General features: G+C 40.1%; 1 protein-coding gene across 1 annotated transcript in view; it reads right to left on the minus strand.

Annotated features, from left to right (window-relative positions):
• Window positions 1-12,741, minus strand: part of FKBP9 (FKBP prolyl isomerase 9) — a 451,574-nt gene extending 438,833 nt beyond the window's left edge. Inside the window, exon 1 of the mRNA XM_044063002.1 lies at window positions 11,990-12,741. Coding sequence (XP_043918937.1) covers window positions 11,990-12,192 — 203 coding nt within the window. The 5' untranslated portion in view covers window positions 12,193-12,741. The remainder of the gene's footprint in view (window positions 1-11,989) is intronic.
• Window positions 12,742-22,025: the final 9,284 nt, after the last annotated feature.

The raw sequence follows: 22,025 nt of genomic DNA on the forward strand, positions 1-22,025 counted from the left end.
GACAAGCAAGCATGGAAGAACAGCCTATGCAGTGTTGGCAGGGAGTTAAAAAAATCCTGAAAATGAATGTAACTGACAGCAGCATACTACACAAACTAAAATCAAGTACATCAACACGCTCAGATAAGTACATGATCAATAAGGACATGTAGTCATCTACTCAAAGTACTACCAATGAAAACCAAACCTGCAAGCACAGTTTATCCATACTTGCATTTCATTCATTAAATCTTGTTGGACTGCATGGAACACTACTTATCTGCATTACCACATTAGGCTTTACACTTGGCAATAATCCATGACATTATGTGTAAATACAGTATTTCCCACTCCAACAAGATTTCATAACAAAATTTGTCCTTGAGTCAAGAACCATACTATTATGTATAAAAGCACTGCAACAAAACTTAAATCACATACACAAGGTACAGGATTTGATTCTCACATCGGGAAGTACAGTTAGGCTAAAAAGGGCCCCTGGGGTCATTAGCCTAGTAACTACTCATGAACCTATGAAACCAATAAAAATGGGCTACTGCACTTAAAACATATCTTATATTTAAAAAGTGTGTGCTATTTCAAAGTATATGTTGTGTGTCTCATTAAGAAACTGTGAGTGTCCTACTTGAGAAAAGTGTGGAAACAAATGGAATCCACATATGTTTTGCTGTTCCGTTTAGTCCTTGCTTCTAACCGTTACCCTCTGTAACCATTAAGCCAAGTCCCCATATGGCTCACTCTTTCCTTCCTACTCTTTGCACCAAGGAGAGGCGATATTTAAAAAATGAAGGTTTAAAACGGCATGGAAACCTCTGAGATTATCTCATTAGCCGAATTTATGTTCCACATTTTAAACATTTTTAAACAAAATTAAAAACTGTTTACTGCTACAAAATAAATTAATAAAAAAAAAGAAACAAACTTTGATTATCGTGTTCAAAACTTCTCAGTATGTTTATTAATAATGTGGTGATCAGATCACTGCAAAAGAATGAGCAAGTTTCCAGAAAGAAAAAAAAAATCATCCTTTGCTTGGCATTCTGACAACTGCGTTTTTCAAAAACATTTCAAAAAGTTATTTATTCTTTCTCCTTCTACCCCCTGCTTTATCTAATGCAGAGTGATGGGGAAGTTAGAATCAATCCTGGTACATACCGGGTGACAGGCAGAAAATAAACGGAGATATGGTACCAGTCGACAGAATTCGCATACGCACTGCACGTCCACATAAAGACAAGCTAGAGGTTCATTACTTCATTTACTGCATGTCACTGGGATGTGGAAAGAAACCAGCAAGTGTCTACAAAGATATGAAAAGGCATTAAGACTACACAAAGTATACAGCCTAAGAGTGAATTGCAGAAATAGTGTGTGTGAAGCAGCAATGCTAACCACATGGCCATATTAAAGTTAACCTTGTTAAGCATTAATGTTACAGGTCTGTTAGCAATCATTAATATCTGTCCTAATAAACTGGAATGTTTCCTTTGTAAGTACAACAATTTTCACTGGTAGCCTACTTAAATTCCAAAAACATATGGCTGAAGAAATTGGTTTAGAAAAAAGAGTGCACCAAAGACTACTAGCCGATATTTTTGTAGTGTCTACCCTAGAAGAAGTGACTTTAGAACGTTGCCTTTTCTGATTAAGAATTTAAAATCAAATAGTCAGCTCATATCACTTTTTGAACTGTTGAAATCACATCATAATAAAAGTAGACATAGCATAGATAAAGACAGTAAATTGTAATTAAATAACATGGGCGGAGCTGGATTTTACCCAGAAAATCTGAAAAGTGGTCACAAATTCAGGTCCAAATGCAGTGTAGTTATCTTGACAGCTTCCTTCCTGATTTGACTATTGCAGTTTAAGTCCCATTTAAATTACAATGTGGTCTAAATTGGCTGCAGATGGTGCAAACTGCAAATTAAGACATATGGCTACCAGCAATTTCCCCATCAATATGACAATGTTTCTCATTTTTTTTCTTGAAAATATTGCAGAGGAAGTCTGTACTCCTTTACAAGCTGAAAGTTAGAGAAAAAAAAAAAACAGACATCATGAAGATTTACTGTGCTAAGACTTGCAACTTTACCCAAATATGTCAATGTCCTTATAAAACAGAATTAAAAATTCAGAGACACATGTTCAGTTTAGAAGCTGTCAGTATGCTACTAACAAGACCTTCTCTGTTGCAGTACTGCAACTCTGTTTTACTGCAGATGTCAGCAAAACTAAAAATTCCCCTCCATTTCATGAGTAAGCCACAAAAGCTCTCCCAGTACAGCATTCACCTAAAATCTATATTTCAGTCTTGATATTCAATACACCATGGTTACAGAGAGCCACATTACAAGCGAAGTTTCAAGGATTTCCAAAACAGATGGACCGAAAAAGACTGAGACGTCACTTCACTATGCAAACACACTTCTGACTTGTTCTCAGAAGATATTCTCTACCAGCTCTTACTTGCATTGCATTTACTAATTCAAGTTAATTTTACTTGCATTTTGGCAGCCAGGTGGTCACTGTGCCAATCCACACGGTAGTATTTATTACTATACAATTTGTACTACCTCACAATACCTCCGATGGGGCTGACATAATCCCATGATTCTGTTTTGCAATTAAGTGCTCTTTCTCCCTCAATGTACCCTGTGTCACCAAAATGTGAGATATTTGCTCTTCGTTTTGCACGATGCTGCTCTGTCCATTTATGTAATGTGCAATTACTCTAGTACTTCAAGACCTCAATTTCCGCTGAGAATATTAATCAGGACTTATCTTCAAACGGACTTATGGCTTTAAGGGTGTATGTCTGTTTAGAAGACATTCTTTCTGCTGCAAAAAGTAATTAATGAGTGGCATCTCTGAAAAATAAGTCAAACAAATCTGTGTTAAGTTTTCTTGGCTACCTGCACAACTATGACGAAAGAAAAGAAAAATAAAATAAAACAAACGGTCCCACCCACATCTCTCAACTCCAACCTGGGTCTGCTCCACTCGTTTGCTCTGTTTTAATGTACAATAGGTCCAGTCTCTTTCGCTGGCTTGAGAGCATTACATTTGAACCATGTCTTTCACTGGTTCAAAAGCTTTACATTTGAACCAATTCTCACTTGCTCAAAAACTTTACATTTGAGCCACATCATTCACGGACTCGAAAGCTTTATATGTGAAGCAATGAGACTTCCTGGAGCTTGTCACAGTCAAAATGGAGCAGCAAGAAAGACAGTACAGCTTAGTCTTTTTGGAAAAGTCAGTACCCACATTAAGATGCAGACAGTGCAAATGTGTGTGTGCGTCTAAGTAAGCAAACTTCACAGATTTTTTTTTGGTGAAGATTTGATTTAGTTTACTTTGCAGGTCAGATTTGCTTTATAGATTATAGAGATTTTGCTTTGTTACCTTAGAGTCAGATCTTTTAAAAGACGGTAAATCACTGAGGAGGAGAGTCAGTCAGTAAAGCCAGTCAGAGTTTCATAGTTCTTATTGTTCAGACAATGAATGTCCAAGCAGCACTTATTGTGTGAATTAGAATTGTTTGGCACTTGGTGTTGCAGCAGTTAGCATTGTCACCTCACAGCATAAGGCTCTTTGGTTCTATTTTCAGCTGAAGCACCTTCTGTGTGGAGTCTGCATGTCCTACCTGCAGTTGAGTGAATTTTAAAGACAAGCAGTAGGTGCATATGTGTGTGTGCCTTCCTTGAAGGCTGGGTGCCAGGCTGACAACTCGACACTGTAAAAACTCCACTGCCAATCAATACGCGGACCGGTGATCCACTGTGGTGACCCCCTAACAGGAGAAGCCGAAAGACATTGCTAGAATTGCTTGGCACTTCAAACTAAGAACTATTAAACTACTTCCTGTAATCAAAAGCACAGGGTTTGAATCCTTCCATATTCATTTTCCTGCTGTGACTTTCAGCAAGTCAATCACTCCTAAAAAGGGACACTTTGTCCAGTGGGTTTACCTGGTTAGCAAACAGATAAAAGAAAATACTTAAAATATGTCCTTCTGTGGGCCTTTGTTCCCCCACTGCTTTTAACTTTGTCATAATTCTTGAGCAAAGATGTTGAGAGAAATGATGGTCTGTTCTCTGTAAAACAAACAGCTTTCTGGCAGACTGTTGTGGACTTCAGTCATTAAATAATGACAAGGATGCCAGCTTCAGACTTTGTAACCTTCAGAAAATGCTTAATACAAAGTCTGCTACTCTAACAACTTTCTTCAGCTAAAATATTGAGAGGCAGGGGCAGCAGAAAATGCAGGGGGAGTTACAATGGGATGCACTATACTGTTCTGTTAGCAATTAGCCAAGATGAATTTCTGGTCTATAATTTAGGAGTGTATTCACTCATTTAATAGCAAGTAGATGTCAGAGGTGTACAGTCATACAAGAGACTGTAAATGATAGTGTGACAGAGTGTGCATGTGACAGCGTACCTGTGTGTGCACACAAATTTTTCCTCATATCTGTGGTCTGCCCTTTGTAAAATGTGTGGCTTTCTGGTAAAGCGTTAAGGATTGCAGTCATGAAATAATAACAAACATGCGAGTTCCTGACTTCATACCCTTCAGAAAATGCTTGCTAACAGAAAACCTGTTATACTACCTAATACTCAAGACAAACTTTTAAATTCTGTTTCTGATTTTGGATCTTTGAATCTTGAGCAAAGAGGCTGGGAGGGTATGGGGTGCACTGTATGATCCTCACAGCAGTGGTCAGACATGCACTTCTAGGTCATTATGTATCAATTCATCCATTTGATCGCAAACATCCGAGTTGTGCACAATCATAGACGAGTCTGTAACATTTGATCACATCTGTGTATTTAAATACTTGGCTCCTGCATCCCAGAGTAATTACGGTATAAAACGTATTGTTTGTAGTAAACAGAAGTGTCATCAAATGAACTCTGTCCTTAGGGTATGGTTCCCTTGTTTTGCTGACTGTTGACCGTGCATTTTTCTGTAAATAAACTAAACATGATGAAGTTGTCAAGTTTAATGTTAAATTAAGAATTTAGCTTTTTTTGCAGGCACATGGGTGTGAAATGCATTGTGTTGGTCTGCAACAGTTTATCTGGTACTTACTGCAGATGATTAAGGCTATGAGCTGTTAATAAGCTGCTTCATGTAGTGGAGGGTGTGAGTCCCTACTCCTTTGTTGGTCTACTGTGTGACTAAGAAAATCACTTCGCCAGACAGTACTCTTGGGCTACCCCTGACTTGCATTTGGTGACTGGCCTATGGTGTTAGCAAATGCACTGCATATGTGTCTATTGAATTCCTGCATACTTCACACAGTAGCTAATTAGTGATTCACTCTATGCCACCGGACTATAGCTCACAGCATTTCTCTTGTTTTAATAAGTTGCCAGATCCATTTTCAATAAATGAGAATTTCAGTGGAAAAGAAGTCGACTTTTGTTCATTCCAAGTCCGTTTTCAATGTAAGAGTGTTTTGTTAAGCAAATGTCTTTCAATATCTTTGCGGTAAAACTTGAAAGTTTTAAATAAACTCCAAACCTCTGTGATTATTGTAAAAGTAAGAAGAAAATACCATTCATACCCTGTTAGTGTGCATACTGTTTTACAATAACTGGGGAGAGACAGCCAAATAATGGGGTAATGGTATTGCGAGGACAATCCAACCTACCTATGGCCCATTTGACTATGATCAGTCTCTACCTGTTTGTCTTTGATATTGCGTGTGTCTGTCTATCCTTGCATACTGACCTATCCCTCTTCGTATTCTTTTCCTTTCTCCCTTCCACCTCTTCCCTTCTCTCTACATAAAGAAAAAAACTGGGTCTCATCACCACCAAAAAATGCTGCCCTGCTTTCTCCCAATCCTGTAAATGCCTACATGTTATCATTCTGTGTCCCTCTACTTGCTGGATTCTATATACCTCTTTTATGCAACTAGCAAGCATCCACACGTGGACACAGTATCATTGCAGTTGCAAATACTGTACAGCTATAATACTTTGTGCGTCCCTTGTGCTGACCTGCTGAAGAACATGTTACCACACATCCTCCATATACACTGTTTTACTCCTAGATGCAGTGGTCTGCAAAGTAACATTTTTAGTCATGCTATCTAATGTGTCATGCGCTTGTTTTACTGCACAGATTAATCAGATTGTGTATTTTTTGCAGTGCTCACTTACATATCCCACAGTGGAGGTACCTGCACAGAAGAGCTGTCTGTCTCACTTTGGATATGTAATTACTGCACATGTCTTCACACAATGACACCAAGCCTTCTACAGAATTGTAGAGCATCTCTATGAATCTTGGCCACCTTGCATACAGAAGTTAAAGTAGATTTAGGCATGTTTTTTGGAAAAGGATGGATCTGATATTAGTTCAGATGGAAGTGTGTTTCATTCTTTGGCTAGGCACATGCTGGGTGCTCTAGCATGTGCTTTGTTAGTGGTCCAGTTTGCAAGCTGGATGTTCTTATTGGAAAACAGACCTCTGGAAAATAAACCAGGGCAGCAGGGAGCCAAGGACTAGCCAATGATCTTTGTACAGAAGGCTTATAGGCAAAATAATGTGTTAAGCATATCATTTGGTTTTTAAAGGGCATTCAGTTTACTGAGTACTTCACAGAGTTAAGTTTGTGATGGAAGCTGGGAGGTGAACTTAGCCATTTTATAAGTAGACAGTAGAAAATTATTTGTTACCTATGGCAGTCATGCCATAAAATAAGTTGGTTTACCCATTTTATAAGTAGACAATAGAATATTTTGTGTTACCTATGGCAGTCATGCCATAAAATAAGTTGGTTTACCCTGCTCGCATTATTAAACTGAAGAACACAGTAACATAGCTCTCAACCTTCCATCTCTAAAATGTGGAACACAGCAAAGGCTTCAACTAGGGAACTTTCCGTGATGGTTAAAATGTTGACTAAATAACCACAAATTGCTAAACAACTGGAACCAAGGTGAATACAGCACTGCGACCAGAGAAGTTTTTATTGAGTAAACAGTAGTGTTTTCTTCCCTCAATAATGGACTTCTTCAGAACAACAACTTTTTACTATAATATAACAATTACATTAATTATTCAATTAACATAATTGATTAATATATAAAAAAAAATATTAACCACTAATTATACAATTGTTCTTATATTCTTGACATAAAACAATTAACCTAAAATATTTTTTAACTTTAATACACTGGATATACTAATATTCTTATTATACAATGACCCCCACATTAATATTCCAAAACGTGCACGCTGACTGGTCAGCATGCCTGTTGTAAATCCGACTTATACTAATGGAAAAGGTCCGGTTGCCCGGACTCTTTCCATTAGTATAAGTCTTGATTTTTTGTGTTTTTGGTAGCAACGGAGAACGGAAGAGCTCCATTGCTGTAATCTCGCTATGTTAAACGAGTTTAACATAGCGAGATATCTTAAAAAACAAAAAGCAACAAAGATCTTCCTTTCTCCGTTGCTTTTTTTAAAAGATATCTCGCTATGTTAAACTCAACATAGCAAGACACCTTTTAAAAAGTAACGGAGATCTTTCTTTCTCTGTTGCTTCTACACACAGCTCTGATGTACTGCGTAACCATACGCATGCACAGTACATCAGAACTGCTGCAGAATAACGGACAGCTGTAGAAGGGCAGCACAGAGGCATTATACAATGCCATTATTTAAGAAAAGTAAGTTCATAGGTAGGTACTAGACTATTGGCCCTAGGGCCTACATAAGCCTAGCCAAAGGTACCCTGGCTTTTGCCAACCAAGAAAATTATTTTCCTGTGCCACTGTCGAGCAGAGCCACAGAAGTGATCCCCGGGGTGAATTTCCTATCTCCCATCCAATCATCAAGATTTTTCTTGAAGAGCGCTAATGAGGAGCTTCGTTTGATATAGATAGGTAGTTTGTTCCAGAATATGGGAAGTCTCTGGGACAGGAATCTATCCCTCCAGCATGTTCTGTTTATTGCGATGACAAGGTTTAGGTCCCTAGACCGTGTAGCTCGTAGGGAATAGGATTTCTTTAAGAGGAGCATGTCTAAAAGCTCTGGGTTTGACATAGCTTTGTGTGTTAGCAGAGATCGCCTCTGAGTAGGCGATATGCAACGGAATAAAGCTGCAGTTTTTTGAGACGGTCTGCATAGGGCATCTTTTTGAGGCCGGTAATCTTCTTTCTAAGGTATTTCTGGGGCCTTTCCAGTTGTTGTAGATGTCTTGTGAGGTACATACCGCAAGGGGAATTGTACTCTATAATGGGTCTAATGAGTGATGAGTAGAGGGGAACAATGACCTCTTCTTTCCTGAATGAGAAACCTTTTGTGATGAGGTGTGCCACGTAGAAGGATTTCCTGACTACTGTGGCGATGTGATTATCAAAGGAGAGACTACTGTCCACTTGTATCCCAAGGTCTCTTATCACACTTTCAGTGTTAAGTAGACTACCGCCTATGTGGTAGTTCATGGGTACTGAGTCTCAGCGAGGCCCTTTTGTAGGATGTCCACATCTTTTGGAGTTTTGATTATGGCTCCTAGTTTGCAGTCATCTGCGAACTTAGTTAGCCAAAGACCTACTGTGTTGGCCTGTACTTCAGAGAAGTAGATACCAAACAGGAGAGGACCCAGGACTGAACTGGTATTTTTTTTCTTAAATAATGTCATTGTATAATAGCAATTACCCACTTCTGGGGGTGGGTAATGCTGGAGTTACCCACGATTGTCTTTGTTTGGCCATTCGGGCTTCGCCCTTGTGACCAAACCACACCAACAGTGGGTAAATCCAGCATTACCCACACCCAGGCATGGGTTATTGCTTAATTATATGACCCCCATTAATATTCTAAAACATGCACGCTGATTGGTCAGCATGCACGTTGTAAATCAAAGACTTATACTAATGGAAAAAGGTCCGGTCGTCCGGACTTTTTCCATTAGTACAAGTCTTTTTTTTTTTTTTTTTACAGCAACGGAGAACACAAAATCCCCGTTGCTTTTTAGAAACTGTCTCGCTATGTTAAAGGAGTTTAACATAGCGAGACAGCTTTAAAAAAAGTAACGGTGATCTTCCTTTCTCCATTGCTTTTTTTAAAGCTGTCTCTCTATCTTAAATGGGTTTAACATAGCGAGACAGCTTTAAAAAAAGCAACGGAGATTCTCTGTTGCTTTTTTTAAAGCTGTCTCGCTATGTTAACATAGCGAGACACTTTGTAAAAAGCAATGGAGATCTTGCTTTCTCTGTTGCTTCCATCCACAGCTCTGATGTACTGTGTAAACATACGCATGCGCAGTACATCAGAACTGCCGCAGAATACCAGACAGCTGCGGAAGGGCAGCACGGAGGCATTATACAATGCCATTATTTAAGAAAAGTAAGTATTTTTTTTCTTAAATAATGTCATTGCATAATAGCAATAACCCACTTCTGGGTGTGGGTAATGCTGGATTTACTCACGGTTGTCTTTGTTTGGTCACGAGGGCGAAGCCCAAGTGGCCAAACAAACCACACCAACCATGGGTAAATCCAGCATTACCCACACCCAGGCGTAGATTATTGCTTAATTATACCATGACCCCCCCCCAAAACGTGCACGCTGATTGGCCAGCGTGCACATTGTAAATCGAGTTATACTAATGGAAAAAGGTCCGGTCGCCCGGACTTTTTTCCATTAGTATAACTTACTTTAAACACTGTCTCACTATGTTAAATGGGTTTAACATAGCGAGACAGCTTTAAAATAAGCAACGGAGATCTCCGTTGCTTATTTTAAAGCTGTCTCGCTATGGTAAACCCATTTAACATAGCGAGACAGTGTTTTACAAAAAAGTAAGGGAGAAAGCAAGTTCTCCGTTTTAGCTATGTTAAATGGGTTTAACATAGCGAGACAGCTTTAAAATAAGCAACGGAATGTCCGTTGCTTATTTTAAAACTGTCTCGCTATGTTAAACCCATTTAACATAGCGAAACAGTAAAAAAAAAAAAGCAACAGAGATCTTGCTTTCTCCGTTGCTTTTGCCCACAGCTCTGATGTACTGCGCAGGCGTGCAGTACATCAGAACTGCCGTGGATGCCAGACATCTGCGGAAGGGCAGTAAACAGGCATTATACTATGCCATTATTATTTAAGAAAAGTAATAGTTTCTTTTCTTAAATAATGTCATGGTATAATAGCAATAACCCACTTCTGGGTGTGGGTAATGCTGTATTTACCCACGGTTGGCTTTGTTTGGTCGCCAACCGTGGGTAAATCCAGCATTACCCACACCCAGGCGTGGGTTATTGCTATATTAATACCTGGATACCGATTTGCGTTCAAATGTAACTGCCATTTAATTCACATATATCCAAGTGTACATCTAACAATCTCCCTTGCAAATCCTTTACCAGTTGCTGTACTACCAAAAACTTAAGTATGGTCATTGTATTCCTGAATATGCCTGCTTAAAGCATTAGTCATTTTCAAGTTTTTAATGTCCAATAAATGCTCAATAATTCTGTCTTCTCTGGTCGCAGTGCTGTAGCCACCTTGGTTCCAGTGGTTAAAATGCTACTTCATACTTACAAAATACTATGTTGATAAATTAATATTATTTACGTTGAATATTAGAAAATTAATTTTGTAGCACTGTGTCTGTGACATACACTTTATACGAACAGCAAGGTACAGAGTTGCCACCTGACCCTCTTTGCGCAAGACAGTCTCTATTTGGGAAGCTGTATCCTACCAAAAGACATTAAAAATTGTGAATGGCCTGAGATTTCACGCTAAAAAGCCTGTATTTCCTGTAAAAATGAAATACGGCAATTATTTTGTGTCTTAAATTCCTTATTCTATACAATCAACTCAAATTCTACAGAAATAAGCTTTTATTTTGGCAAAAAAAATGTTAAGTTTAGTCCCTTGCACTAGTTGCGAATACCGTTGTTCTTCAATGTTTTACATGTCCATAAAGAAATGCCCTACCTGGGGCATCTGATAAGGTGGCAACCCTAAGCGAGGAAGATGGACGTTTCAAGACTCAAAATGTGGGGCGTTCCTAGTAATGCGGAACACTTTAGACGAGTCTGGCAAGGCACCACTGGGGTCTTAAGCTAAATCCAGTTTGTACGGCAGTTAGATCCTCTTACAAGTCACATGTGCCGTGGAAAGCACAGACCACCACCGGGTTCTCCTTGCTACCCACCAGCACCTTAGATTCCTGCTGTGAAACTGCCAGGGTACGGAAACTTAAAGAGTTGGACTTAAATGTCAGTTAATGGTTGGTTCAATGCACTACCCCATCCCAACAGCAATATTCCTCGCAAACTGAGAAAGGAAAGTTTCAATTAAATCCGAAACGTGATGACTAAAAATGTACTTCTAATAAAACTATGCGGTACAAGTCCTCAGTACCGGCTGCAACTGAAGTACAAAGCCCATGCAACATACCGCAGTTACTAGTGATTGCGACTCTATGATGTAAGAAATGAATGGAAGGTTAAAAAAGCAACAGATATTTTTCCCCCACAAGTAAATGGATTCGTATTTATTTATTCAGTGTGCTGGAAAGAAACCAATTTGCACTCTGATTATATCCATGAGTAAGGGCCGCGGATTTTTAATATACAGTCCCTCTTACCTTTCTAGACTGGGAAAATTAAATACATATCCAATGCATCCGTTGCAATACTTCTGTAAGAAATATAAATCCGCTTAACTTTATATTTATAGGTTGAGGTCATTAATCAAATGTCCAACCTAAAAATGTTTTAATGCTAAAATTTAAATTACTTCCATATAACTTTCTAGGTTCAGATCATCAACCAAATATCCTGCATTAAACACTACCAACCACTGATGGCACGCAAAAAAGTCACAACTACTTTTTAAATGAAGTACGGACATTTCTTGGTATTACAAATTAAATATTTGCATTCCTTGTTCCAGATAGGACCCTCCCAAACACGCAGAAAATTAAATAAGCAATGACCGTAAGATTACACCTACCTAGAATCAAACTGGGTACCATCAGGGAAGGTGCCGAGGTAATGGTACCTGACGAAATCCCCTTCTTTCACAATCCGTGGGCACTCAGCCGGCACAAACTGTCTTTCGATCGCTACATCGTCCAACGGTACTGGCGGAGCATTGCAAGCCACAAAAGTCACTGAAAGTCCAAGTAACAGCATAAATGTGAATGTACAAACCATGGTTTCTCACTTGGTCCCTACTGTAGTGTATTCACGTTCAAAACTAGCTTGCGGTGCCTTGTCCTGCTTCACGTACCCGTCCCGGCTATTCCCCGCTGGCAGTAGCACTTCAATAAGGAATGTGATGCCTTTTAAGCTTCCCGGCTGCACATCTGTAAACGTGTATACATGGGCCTTTAGTCAACAAACCAGCAGCGCTTGAGCTGCCCAAGATTTTGCATGATGTTTTTTGTAAACATTGGAAAGACAGGCAACTAATCATTAAGGTACTCCATAACGTGCACCGTGGCCATCCATTTAATATTTTATCATTTCTGCAAAATGTAACCACTGCTCAAGTAGTGGATTGTTTTTTCTCAGGTGCAGTGGAAGGGGGAGGGGGGTCGTGCTACAGGACCCTTTCGACATAAAAGTAGCCAGCTGGGGTCTACGTGGCATTTGTCCCTATGTGCTTTTCGAGTCCATCTTAAAACTGTTGTACCAGACTAGTTTGACGCTGTTGTAGTATCTTTGGACAGAAATATTGATTGCAGAGTGTTCTCCCTCTACGTTGTCAGTGTTTTGGAAAATAAGTACTGGAAACGTATGAATTTTTAAACAGCTGTCATAGCAAAATTTTCGTGTGCGGTATGGCTTCAGTGCCATTCCCTCCCCTAACACATTTGATGCCAAAGTGTAGCAGATGATCCTAACATTTTCTTACAAGAAATGCCCATTGACATTTTGCTGAAGTATTTAGAATGAGGGCAGTTAATACTGCTGTTTTATAGTGCTTAGACACCAAATGCAGAGGAGATATTATGACAGACTAAATCCACACATTTTGCAGTCTGTCTACTGAACGTGTGTGTCGGCATCACATAGGTGTTTTACCAGTGGACTTCCATAGCATACATTTTTTTCATGTAACAGTTCTTCGGATACCACTGTACAACAACGATGATCTGTTTGCAAAGTACAAATAACATGTTTATTTTATGTATATCTGTATGTGTATGTATTCATTTTCTTAATCAAGAGTGGACGGATCCCTTAGAACGCATTCAGCCACAACCCAGAAGAAAGTATTTACATATTTACAGGAACTTAACAAGATATATAACAAACAATAGTTAGAATAAACAGAAGCAGCAAGAATTAGTTATATAGATAAGGTTTTCATAATACATAAAATTGTGGTATTTGGGACATTTCTCTCTATAAAAGAGTTGCATTAGGTTACATATCAACTTGCTCATACTCACTATAAAGATACCATTCCAGTAAGAAGAAATGGTCTCAGTCATGCAATTTGTCTGTGCCCATTTAAACCAATTAAAAAGGACAATTAAAATGCTAACTAACCAGAGTGGAACTTTAAGCAGTTCGCAAATTATGAAATCCAGTCAACTATGATGACGGTTCTGGTCCTGATGGGGAAGACTATGTCGTGTCAACCCAAATCTGCTGACTTGAAATCAATCAGTCCACCCCTCTTCCAGCATCCATCTGTAAAACTGAGGCTGAAGAATCTGATGGTGTACAGTTCCAAAAATCCTAGGTAAACTACTCAGACAGGAGCACACTGTCTGAATTGATCAAAACAAGGATAAACTGTATCCATAAATGTGAAACAAGTACCTTTTTTATTTGTTGTATTTCCTAACTCTCCTTTCTTCATTTACTTTCTTCAGTCAAATTCTCTTCCTCGACTTTCTCTCTAAACATACCATAAGCCTGTTTTCCCTTGCTTCATATTTCAGTTTCTGTTTATATTAGACTAACTTATCTTTACTTTCTCTACAAACTGCTTAATAAATATTAAATGATTGTCATATAATTTGTATCCATTCTTAACCAGAGTTTTTATATTATCACCAGTTTACTATAATTGTTTAAACTGCAGGTGTTTTTGTTTTATTTCTGAAGATTGTAAAGTTATTGTTCTTAAAATTTTTTGTAATAATTTGGAGCTTTTTTCCCCGGACCTCCACTGAAAATGGGCTTCTACCCAGTTGGACTTCTGTGGTAATCAAATGTCAATAAATAAATAACTCATGTCTATTCTCACAGACCACCGATAATTTACTTTCAATTGTGTCCTTTTGATATTGTGGGGGAGGTCTCCCCAAAACATCCTGAAAGCACTTCCAGTAGTGTTACTTTTGATACTAAAAACTGTCAACTCCATTCTTTTAGAAGGACCTTATTCCCCCATATAAAGCTTTGATCTTTGTGGTTAAGTCCAACCTCCCGGTTAATACATCAATCAATCAATCAACTAATCACAATTGATCTTTCTACTGGAATATTATGTGCATTTCTCTACCACTTGGTCTCACAAGCTGTCCTGCAATTCATGTGTCTAGTCCCTTTCTGCAGTTCATCCATTATTGGTCACCCTCTGTACAGTTTCTGAATAATGTCTGGATATCATACTTTCATCTGGGATCAAGTTACTTACACCTATTTAAAAATATTCATAATTTCTAACATCAAATACAGGGAGGAGCAACACAATAGTATCTGGCCTTTAAAATTCATTTTGTGTCCCTGTCCCTGAAGGACTTATTGCAATATTTCCTTTTCATTCTTTCCTTGCCTAAACAATGAATGTGGACCTTTACTTTCTTCAGTTCCATATTCTTCCAACAATCCACATGCAGTTCTTATCTGATATAATAAATGATCAAAATGTTTAGCATCATGATCTTATATGGCCCTACCTGGACTCTTTGCAATAAAGAAAAATACTTATAGTAAATCAGATCTGATATGTCTTATATGTCTGCAACATCCAGTGGCCAATATCTATATTATTTCTCCAACTAATATCTACTTTCAGAAAGAATACAGTGGTGCCCAGTCTTAAATGAGTGCGGTGCCAACCTGTTCATAGGTAGGTACTAGGATATCGGCCCAAGGGCCTAAGTAAGCCTAGTCAACAAGGGTCCCTGGCTTACACCACCCAGAAAGTTAATTTCCTGTGCCCCCGTCGAGCAGAGCCACAGAAGTGATCCCCAGGGTGTATTTCCTATTTCCCATCCACTCATCAAGATTTTTCTTGAAGAGTGCTAATGAGGAACTTTGCTTGACATAGATGGATAGCTTGTTCCAGAGTATAGGAAGTCTCTGGGACTGGAATCTATCCATCCAGCATGTCCTGTTTATTGTGGTGACAAGGTTTAGGTCCCTAGAGCATGTAGCTCGGAGGGATTGGGAACAGCTCTGGGTTTAACATAGCTTTATATGTTAGGCAGAGATCTCCTTGGAGGAGACAATATGCTACAGAGCAAAGCTGGAGTTTTTTGAGACGGTCAGAGTAGGGCATCTGTTTGAGGACAGTAATCCTCTTTGCGAGGTACTTCCATGGCCTTTCCAGCTGCTGCAGATGTCTTGTGAGGTACATTCCAAAAGGGGAGAGTTTTTACCAAAGGGGATGACAATGCACTTTTTGGCACTGAGCTTGAGGTCATGTCTCTGACACCAGGTATCTGTCTCAATGAGGCCCTTCTGTAGGATGTCCACATCATTTGGGGACTCGACTATGGCTCCTAGTTTGCAGTCATCTGCGAACCTCATTAGCCAGGGGCCTTCTGTGTTAGCCTGTACTTCAGAGAAGTAGATACCAAACAGGAGAGGTCCCAGGACTGAACCCTGTGGTACTCTACTTGTTACTGGTTTGAAGTCAGATTTGGAGTCTGCAACTTTTACAGTGTGGGTTCTGTCAGTGAGCCAGTTGGCAACCCATCTTGTGACGTAGGGATTTATACCTAATTTAGTGAGTTTAGCTATAATTCCAGAATGGGGGATGGTGTCAAAAGCCTTGGCGAGGCCAAGATAGGCTGTTTGAACCACCTTACCCTCGTCTCCGGCTTTGCTGACTGCCTCAAAGAAGTCGATCAGGTTCAGAAGGCATGATCTGCCTTTCACAAACCCAAACTGGGTGGGGTCCAGAGTTTGGAGGTTACCAATGTCTTTGTTTATGAGTTCCATGATGATACATTCCATGGCCTTGCAGACCAGGCTCGTCAGGCTAATAGGGCGATAATTCCCAGGATCAGTGGTGGCTCCCTCTTTGTGGAGAGGGATAACTGTTGCTGTGCACCATTCAGTGGGCACAAAGCCTGACGTGAGACTATGATTGAACTTGGTGCTTAGGTGGTCAGCCAGTTCATTCTGAAGTTTTTGTAAAACGCAGCCTGGGATGTTGTCCGGTCCCATGAATGCTGTGTTTTTGGTTTTAGAGAGTGCAGCTTTTACCTGCATAGATGTGATTACAGGGACTCTGCATTCTTCCTGTATAGATATGGGCCCTTTAGGGGGGGGGTAAAGTTAGCACTGAACCTATCTGCCAGGATGTTAGCAATATCAGTTGGTTCTGTAATTTTCGTGCCATTGTGCTATAACTCAGAGCAGATCTGGGTGTTGCCATTGAGATTCTTGACATAGCTATAGAATGCTTTGTGGTGGCCCTTAGAATTAGTGGTGAGTTTGTTTTTGTAGCTAGCTTTGGAGGATCATATAAGGGATCTCATCTTCTTACTGAGGCTGACCAGGGAGCTTCTCCACTCATAGGATTTTACTCTCTTTTGCAACAGTTTCTTCCTTCTGTTGTAGAGTTTGTTTATGGCAGGGGGACCACCAGATTGGCTTCCTTTTTTTGGAGGATAGCATCTTGGTTCTGTTTGGGATAGCACGATCCATGCACACGTGTAAGTGCTTATAGAGTGCATTTATGTAGGATTCAGCAGTCATACCTGTACTGTCCATCTGCATAGGTGTCATGAAGTTCTCCACTTCTGTCTTAAGAAGCATGAAGTTGGCTTTGGAGAAATTTTTTACTGTGGTTTCCTTAATGGTGGATGAGGGTGGGATGTGGATATTTAGGGTGATTAGCTTATGGTCAGATCTAACCAATGAGGAGTTGAATTCAGGTGTAGAACACTGGTCACTCATGCTGGTAATGACTAGGTCTAGGATATTGTTGTCCCTGGTGAGGGTGTGGATAAGTTGATCCAAGACATTGGAATTTATGAATTCCAGAAAGTGTTGAGTGAAGGAGTTGGTATGAGTAGTATTCCCAGTTAATGGTGGGGTAGTTGAAATCACCCATTATTAGGGTGTTAGGTTGAACCCTAATATTTTCCAGTATATCAAGAAAAGAGGAGTGGGAATCCTGGGGCATGGTGGGGGATCTGTAGCAAGCTACAATTTGATTGCAGTTTTGCCCAAAGCTATTTGCACTTGGATAACCCCGGATGCATTATGCTGCGCAACTAGCCTGGAGGTGTGGATATCCTTAATGAATATGGACACACCTCCAACTTTGGTGCTCTGGTCCAGGATAGATGGCCGAAAAGTGTGGTATGAGTTACAGCCTGGTAATGCAGGGGTGCACTCTAGAGCCTTGAACCAGGTCTCAGTTACTGCACAGATATCGATGCTCTCCATTTTAAGGAGTGCCTCGAGTGAGTGCATTTTGAGATTTAGACTTCTAGCATTGAGTAGCATTATCCTCAGTTTTTGCTTGCCTCTTCCTGTTATGGTGGTGAATTTGTCATTTGAACCTTGCCTACAAAAAAGCACTATAGGAGCGGCAAGACCCTTAGCCAATATCCACAATCCCAGGGGCGACAGGTGCAGGCCATCTCTGGCAAAGCATCGTGGTCTGTCGGCCATGTCATCCCAGGCAAACAGATACTGGATCCCTTTAGAATGACACCAGAAGCTTAGCCAATTGTTGAAGTCAATCATTTTGTCCTTGTACCATTTGTATCATTCTGGGCGATGGCAGGATGCTAATCAGGGATAGGGTCATACCTGCCTGGGCTACAAGATCGAAGAGCTCTTCCATGTCTCTTTCCATGTAGTCTATGGAGGTACATCCCAGGTCATTCACACCAACATGGACAATAAAAGAGTCATATTTGTACTTGTTGTGGAGTGACCTGAGTGCATGGGTTATGTGGCGGATCCTGGCACCCGACAGGCAGCTGACAGTAACCTTCTCCTTGTTTAGCCTGGTGAGTGGGACATCAGTGTGCCTGACTATAGAGTCACCTATGACTAGTATGTTGGGTATGTTGTTTTGCCTTATGGGCTGTGGTTTATTGGCACACTGAATCTGTGAGCTATGTGTCATTTGGGTTGTGTTAGGGGAGTGGAGGTTGCTTGCGTTTCTGCTTTGGAGGTCTCTGTTGCTTGAGCAGATTATTATTGAGAGCCTCTGTGAATGTTTTTGTGTTTCTATGTGTGGATTTTGGTGGTGTAGGTGAGTGGGACTATGTAATGAGTGTGGTGTGGTGCAAGTGTTTACCTTCTCCTCTTGACAGCCAAGTTCAGTCTTGGTTGGAGAGAGCTTTACCTCCAGTTTGGCTAGATAAGTGCATCTCTCACAGGTTGTGGTGGTAGGAGGAGAGGGTTGTCTGTGTACATGAGGCAATTGCTACATTGCCCCAATATACCCAAATTCATCAGATAGCAGGAGAGATCACTGGGAGCTGACCCTTGGACATGCCTGAATAAAAAACTACTTTCCTCTAGTCAAGTGAGGAAAGTGAGTATAAGAGCTGTTTTTCTCTAAGCAAGTGAGGAAAGTAAGTACAAAAACTGTTTTCCTCTAGGTAGAGCGGAAGACTGAGTGCTGTAGTAATTTGTACATTATTTAGTGCTAACAACAAGTTCTGAACAAGTGCTGAGCATGAATAAGCAAATTCAAGTGCTAAAACTAAGAATCTGTAGCTGGGTCTTATGGTAGATAGGTTACCTAGTGCTTACCATTCCCACTGATAAGCTAGAATGCTTCCCTCCAACACAGAAAGCTCAGAAGCTTACAAACAGTCCTGGATACAGCAAATCTGTATCTGGGCTAGACTAGTTACAGGAAAGGTGGGAAACAAGCGCAAATGTGGGCTTTTAAACCAGAAAGTTGAAGGACATGGAAAAACTGCCCACACGGCCAATAAACTACAATTTCTGGGCCAGAAACTACTTTTGAGGTCAATAGGCTACCTAGTGCTTACCACTCCCACTGATAAGCTAGAAAGCTTCTCTCCAACACGGAAAGGCTTGGGGGACTCAGAAGCTTACAAACAGTCATGGATACAGCAAATCTATATCTGGACTAGACTAGTTGCAGGAAATGTGGGAAACAAGTGCAAATGCAGGCTTTGAAACCAGAAAGTTGAAAGAGATGGAAAAACTGCCCAAACTGCCAGTAAACTACAGTTTCTGAGCCAGAAACCACTCTTGTGGTAGATAGGCTACCTAGTGCTTACCACTCTCACTGATAAACTAGAAGGCTTCCCTCCAACACAGAAAGGCTTGGGGTGCTATCCACCCCAGTCTTTTGACTGTATATCACAATACCAGCTAAGCTGATAAATGGGTGAGGGGTCTACTTCTTAAGATCGAAATCTCAGAACATCGAACCTCTGATTATCGCAGACCAGAGGATTGATGGTTTGAAATAGTGAACCTATGAAAAAAAAAATCTAAATTGTGAAAATTTATTTCACGTTTGTGCAGGGAGGCAAGCCCCCCCTGCACCCCAACCCCCCTGCTACTTAAATATACCAACTCCGAGATTGCATTGCAGTGAAGAGAATGGTAAAGTTCCAGTTAAGCACTATACAACGATCTCCATTCCCAAGGTTCGATATTTCAAAACTTTGATTCTCTGATCTGCGATGATGAGAGGTTTGATGTTCTGAGATTTCAGTCCTATGAAGGGGATCCATGGATGAGGCCATCTTGGTGGAATAAGAATGGGGTCTTCTTCTATATCCTTTCCAGGTTGAAATATCCAACCTATTCTATTTCTTACTAGATACCCAGTGAAGCCCATGCCTTTTGCCGTATCCCTTTTGCCTGTTGGTTTGTTTTTCTCTTCCTGATGTGGGCTTAAATGCCAACTGGATCCCCCCTAATGTCTCTTGCTTCCACTGCCAAGAGGTGATTATTGTGTTTACTTCACTCCAGTAACTCTGAAATCTGAAACATCCTGCCAAAAATTCAATACAGCTGCTACCTTGAATGACCATGCTTTATACATGGAATTATACATCTTTCCCCACGTCCCCGACAACAGCATGAAAGTGCTACCATATACCAATATATGGCCATGTACCCCTTTTAGCTGCAGTTGAGCTCTTTTGTTAAGCATCTTATTAGTGCAAATGCACGGATATTATCCCACATCACAAAAGCCTTTTGTTACACCTAAACAGCATGTAAGTCAAAGGCAAACATTGAATTTTAAAGAGGTAGCATTATGCCTAGCACAAAAAAAAAAATCACCTAACTTCAAAAACAAAAATGGCATTTAACGACGCAAAAAGGTTCTTGTTCTTTTACTCAAATTCTCTAAATCATTCTAAAGTAATAATTTCAGTATTTTTATATACACTTGCACAGACACACACACACACACACACACACACACACACACACACACACACACACACACACACACACACACATTTATTTGTTATAGAGTGTAGTTTTGCCTCAAAGACTGTGGACAGTTTTCCTGAGTTTTTTTTACATATATATCTGTGTGTGTGTGTGTGTGTGTGTGTGTGTGTGTGTGTGTGTGTGTGTGTGTGTGTGTGTGTGTGTGTGTGTGTGTGTGTGTGTGTGTGCGTGTGTGCGTGTGTGCGTGTGTGTGTGTGTGTGCATACCATGCAAAATGGTAGTTCTGTTACTTCCTTGGATAGGGCACTAGTGTGGAAGGTGGTGTAATTTCAAAAAGTCCTAGGTATATTTACTAGATGGCTGCAATCTGTGTCGATGGTTGCAATCTGTGTCCCAACCCTAGTGCTGCCCACATTCCCCTTTCTTTTAAACTAAGCATAAATCATAGCAATTGGATGGTTAACACTGGCCACTTCTTTTGCAGCTCGTTCGTCGCTGTTACATTATCAAATCTCAGATCAAAGATATTTAGCCAGTTCCATGATGTTGAGGGATAAATCCCTAACTATGGCCCAGATGTACCAGTTTCGATTAATAGTCCAAGTACTAGAGAAACTACTGAGTGAAAGAAGAAGAGGAGTGATGAATCAACATCTACTCATCGCTCTGAGGGTTGAGAGTGGGATGTACATGCTCTAGGTGTACACCCCATGCTCGAATCCCTGATGGAGACTGAAGATCACCCAGAGGCACTTGGTTTTCAGTTAGGACAAGGTCTTCTGATGGCATATGTCACTTAAGAAAGCAGGTAAAATAGATTTACTAATGTCAGTGACTGATGTGATGATGTGAGATATTGCCAGCTATGCCAGAAGTATGGCAGTGGATATGTAACATTATACCAGAATAGCTAGCTGGAGTTTTGTAAAGAATTATATGTCATTTGTATAAAATACTGATTTGTACAGGTACATTTATTGAAAATGTATTTGTAAAGCTGCTTGTGTAAAAATGTACCAACTGTGGGTCCTGCTGGACAGAGAATAAACACAACTGCATGTCAGACTGTATTGTAACTGTTGAAATGAATATATTATAAAAGAGGATACTGGATAGGTTAATCTCAGTCCAGCTAACTTTGAAAAATAGTCTGATATTAAATTACCTGGTTATGCCATAAAGATTGTATCTTACAGTTTTAATTACAGCCAGAAACAAAATGTCTGTGAAAATTGGGACTAGGAATCCTACCATATTATCCTTAGGGGTGAACTAATTGCTACCCTGGAAGGGTGGACATTTTTAAAATGGTTTTATAGCTTCCAGATTCTATAACACATCTTAGCAAAGCTGTATGTGTGTGTTTGATGGCACATATGTGATAGATTCTGGTTCCGTTTCTAGTAAAGGGGTAGTGTGGGAACCAGAGGTCAGAT

The sequence above is a fragment of the Protopterus annectens genome, chromosome 2.part1 (genome assembly GCF_019279795.1).
Source record: "Protopterus annectens isolate FY-2018-M chromosome 2.part1, PAN1.0, whole genome shotgun sequence".
In the NCBI taxonomy this organism is placed as follows: Eukaryota; Metazoa; Chordata; order Ceratodontiformes; family Protopteridae; genus Protopterus; species Protopterus annectens.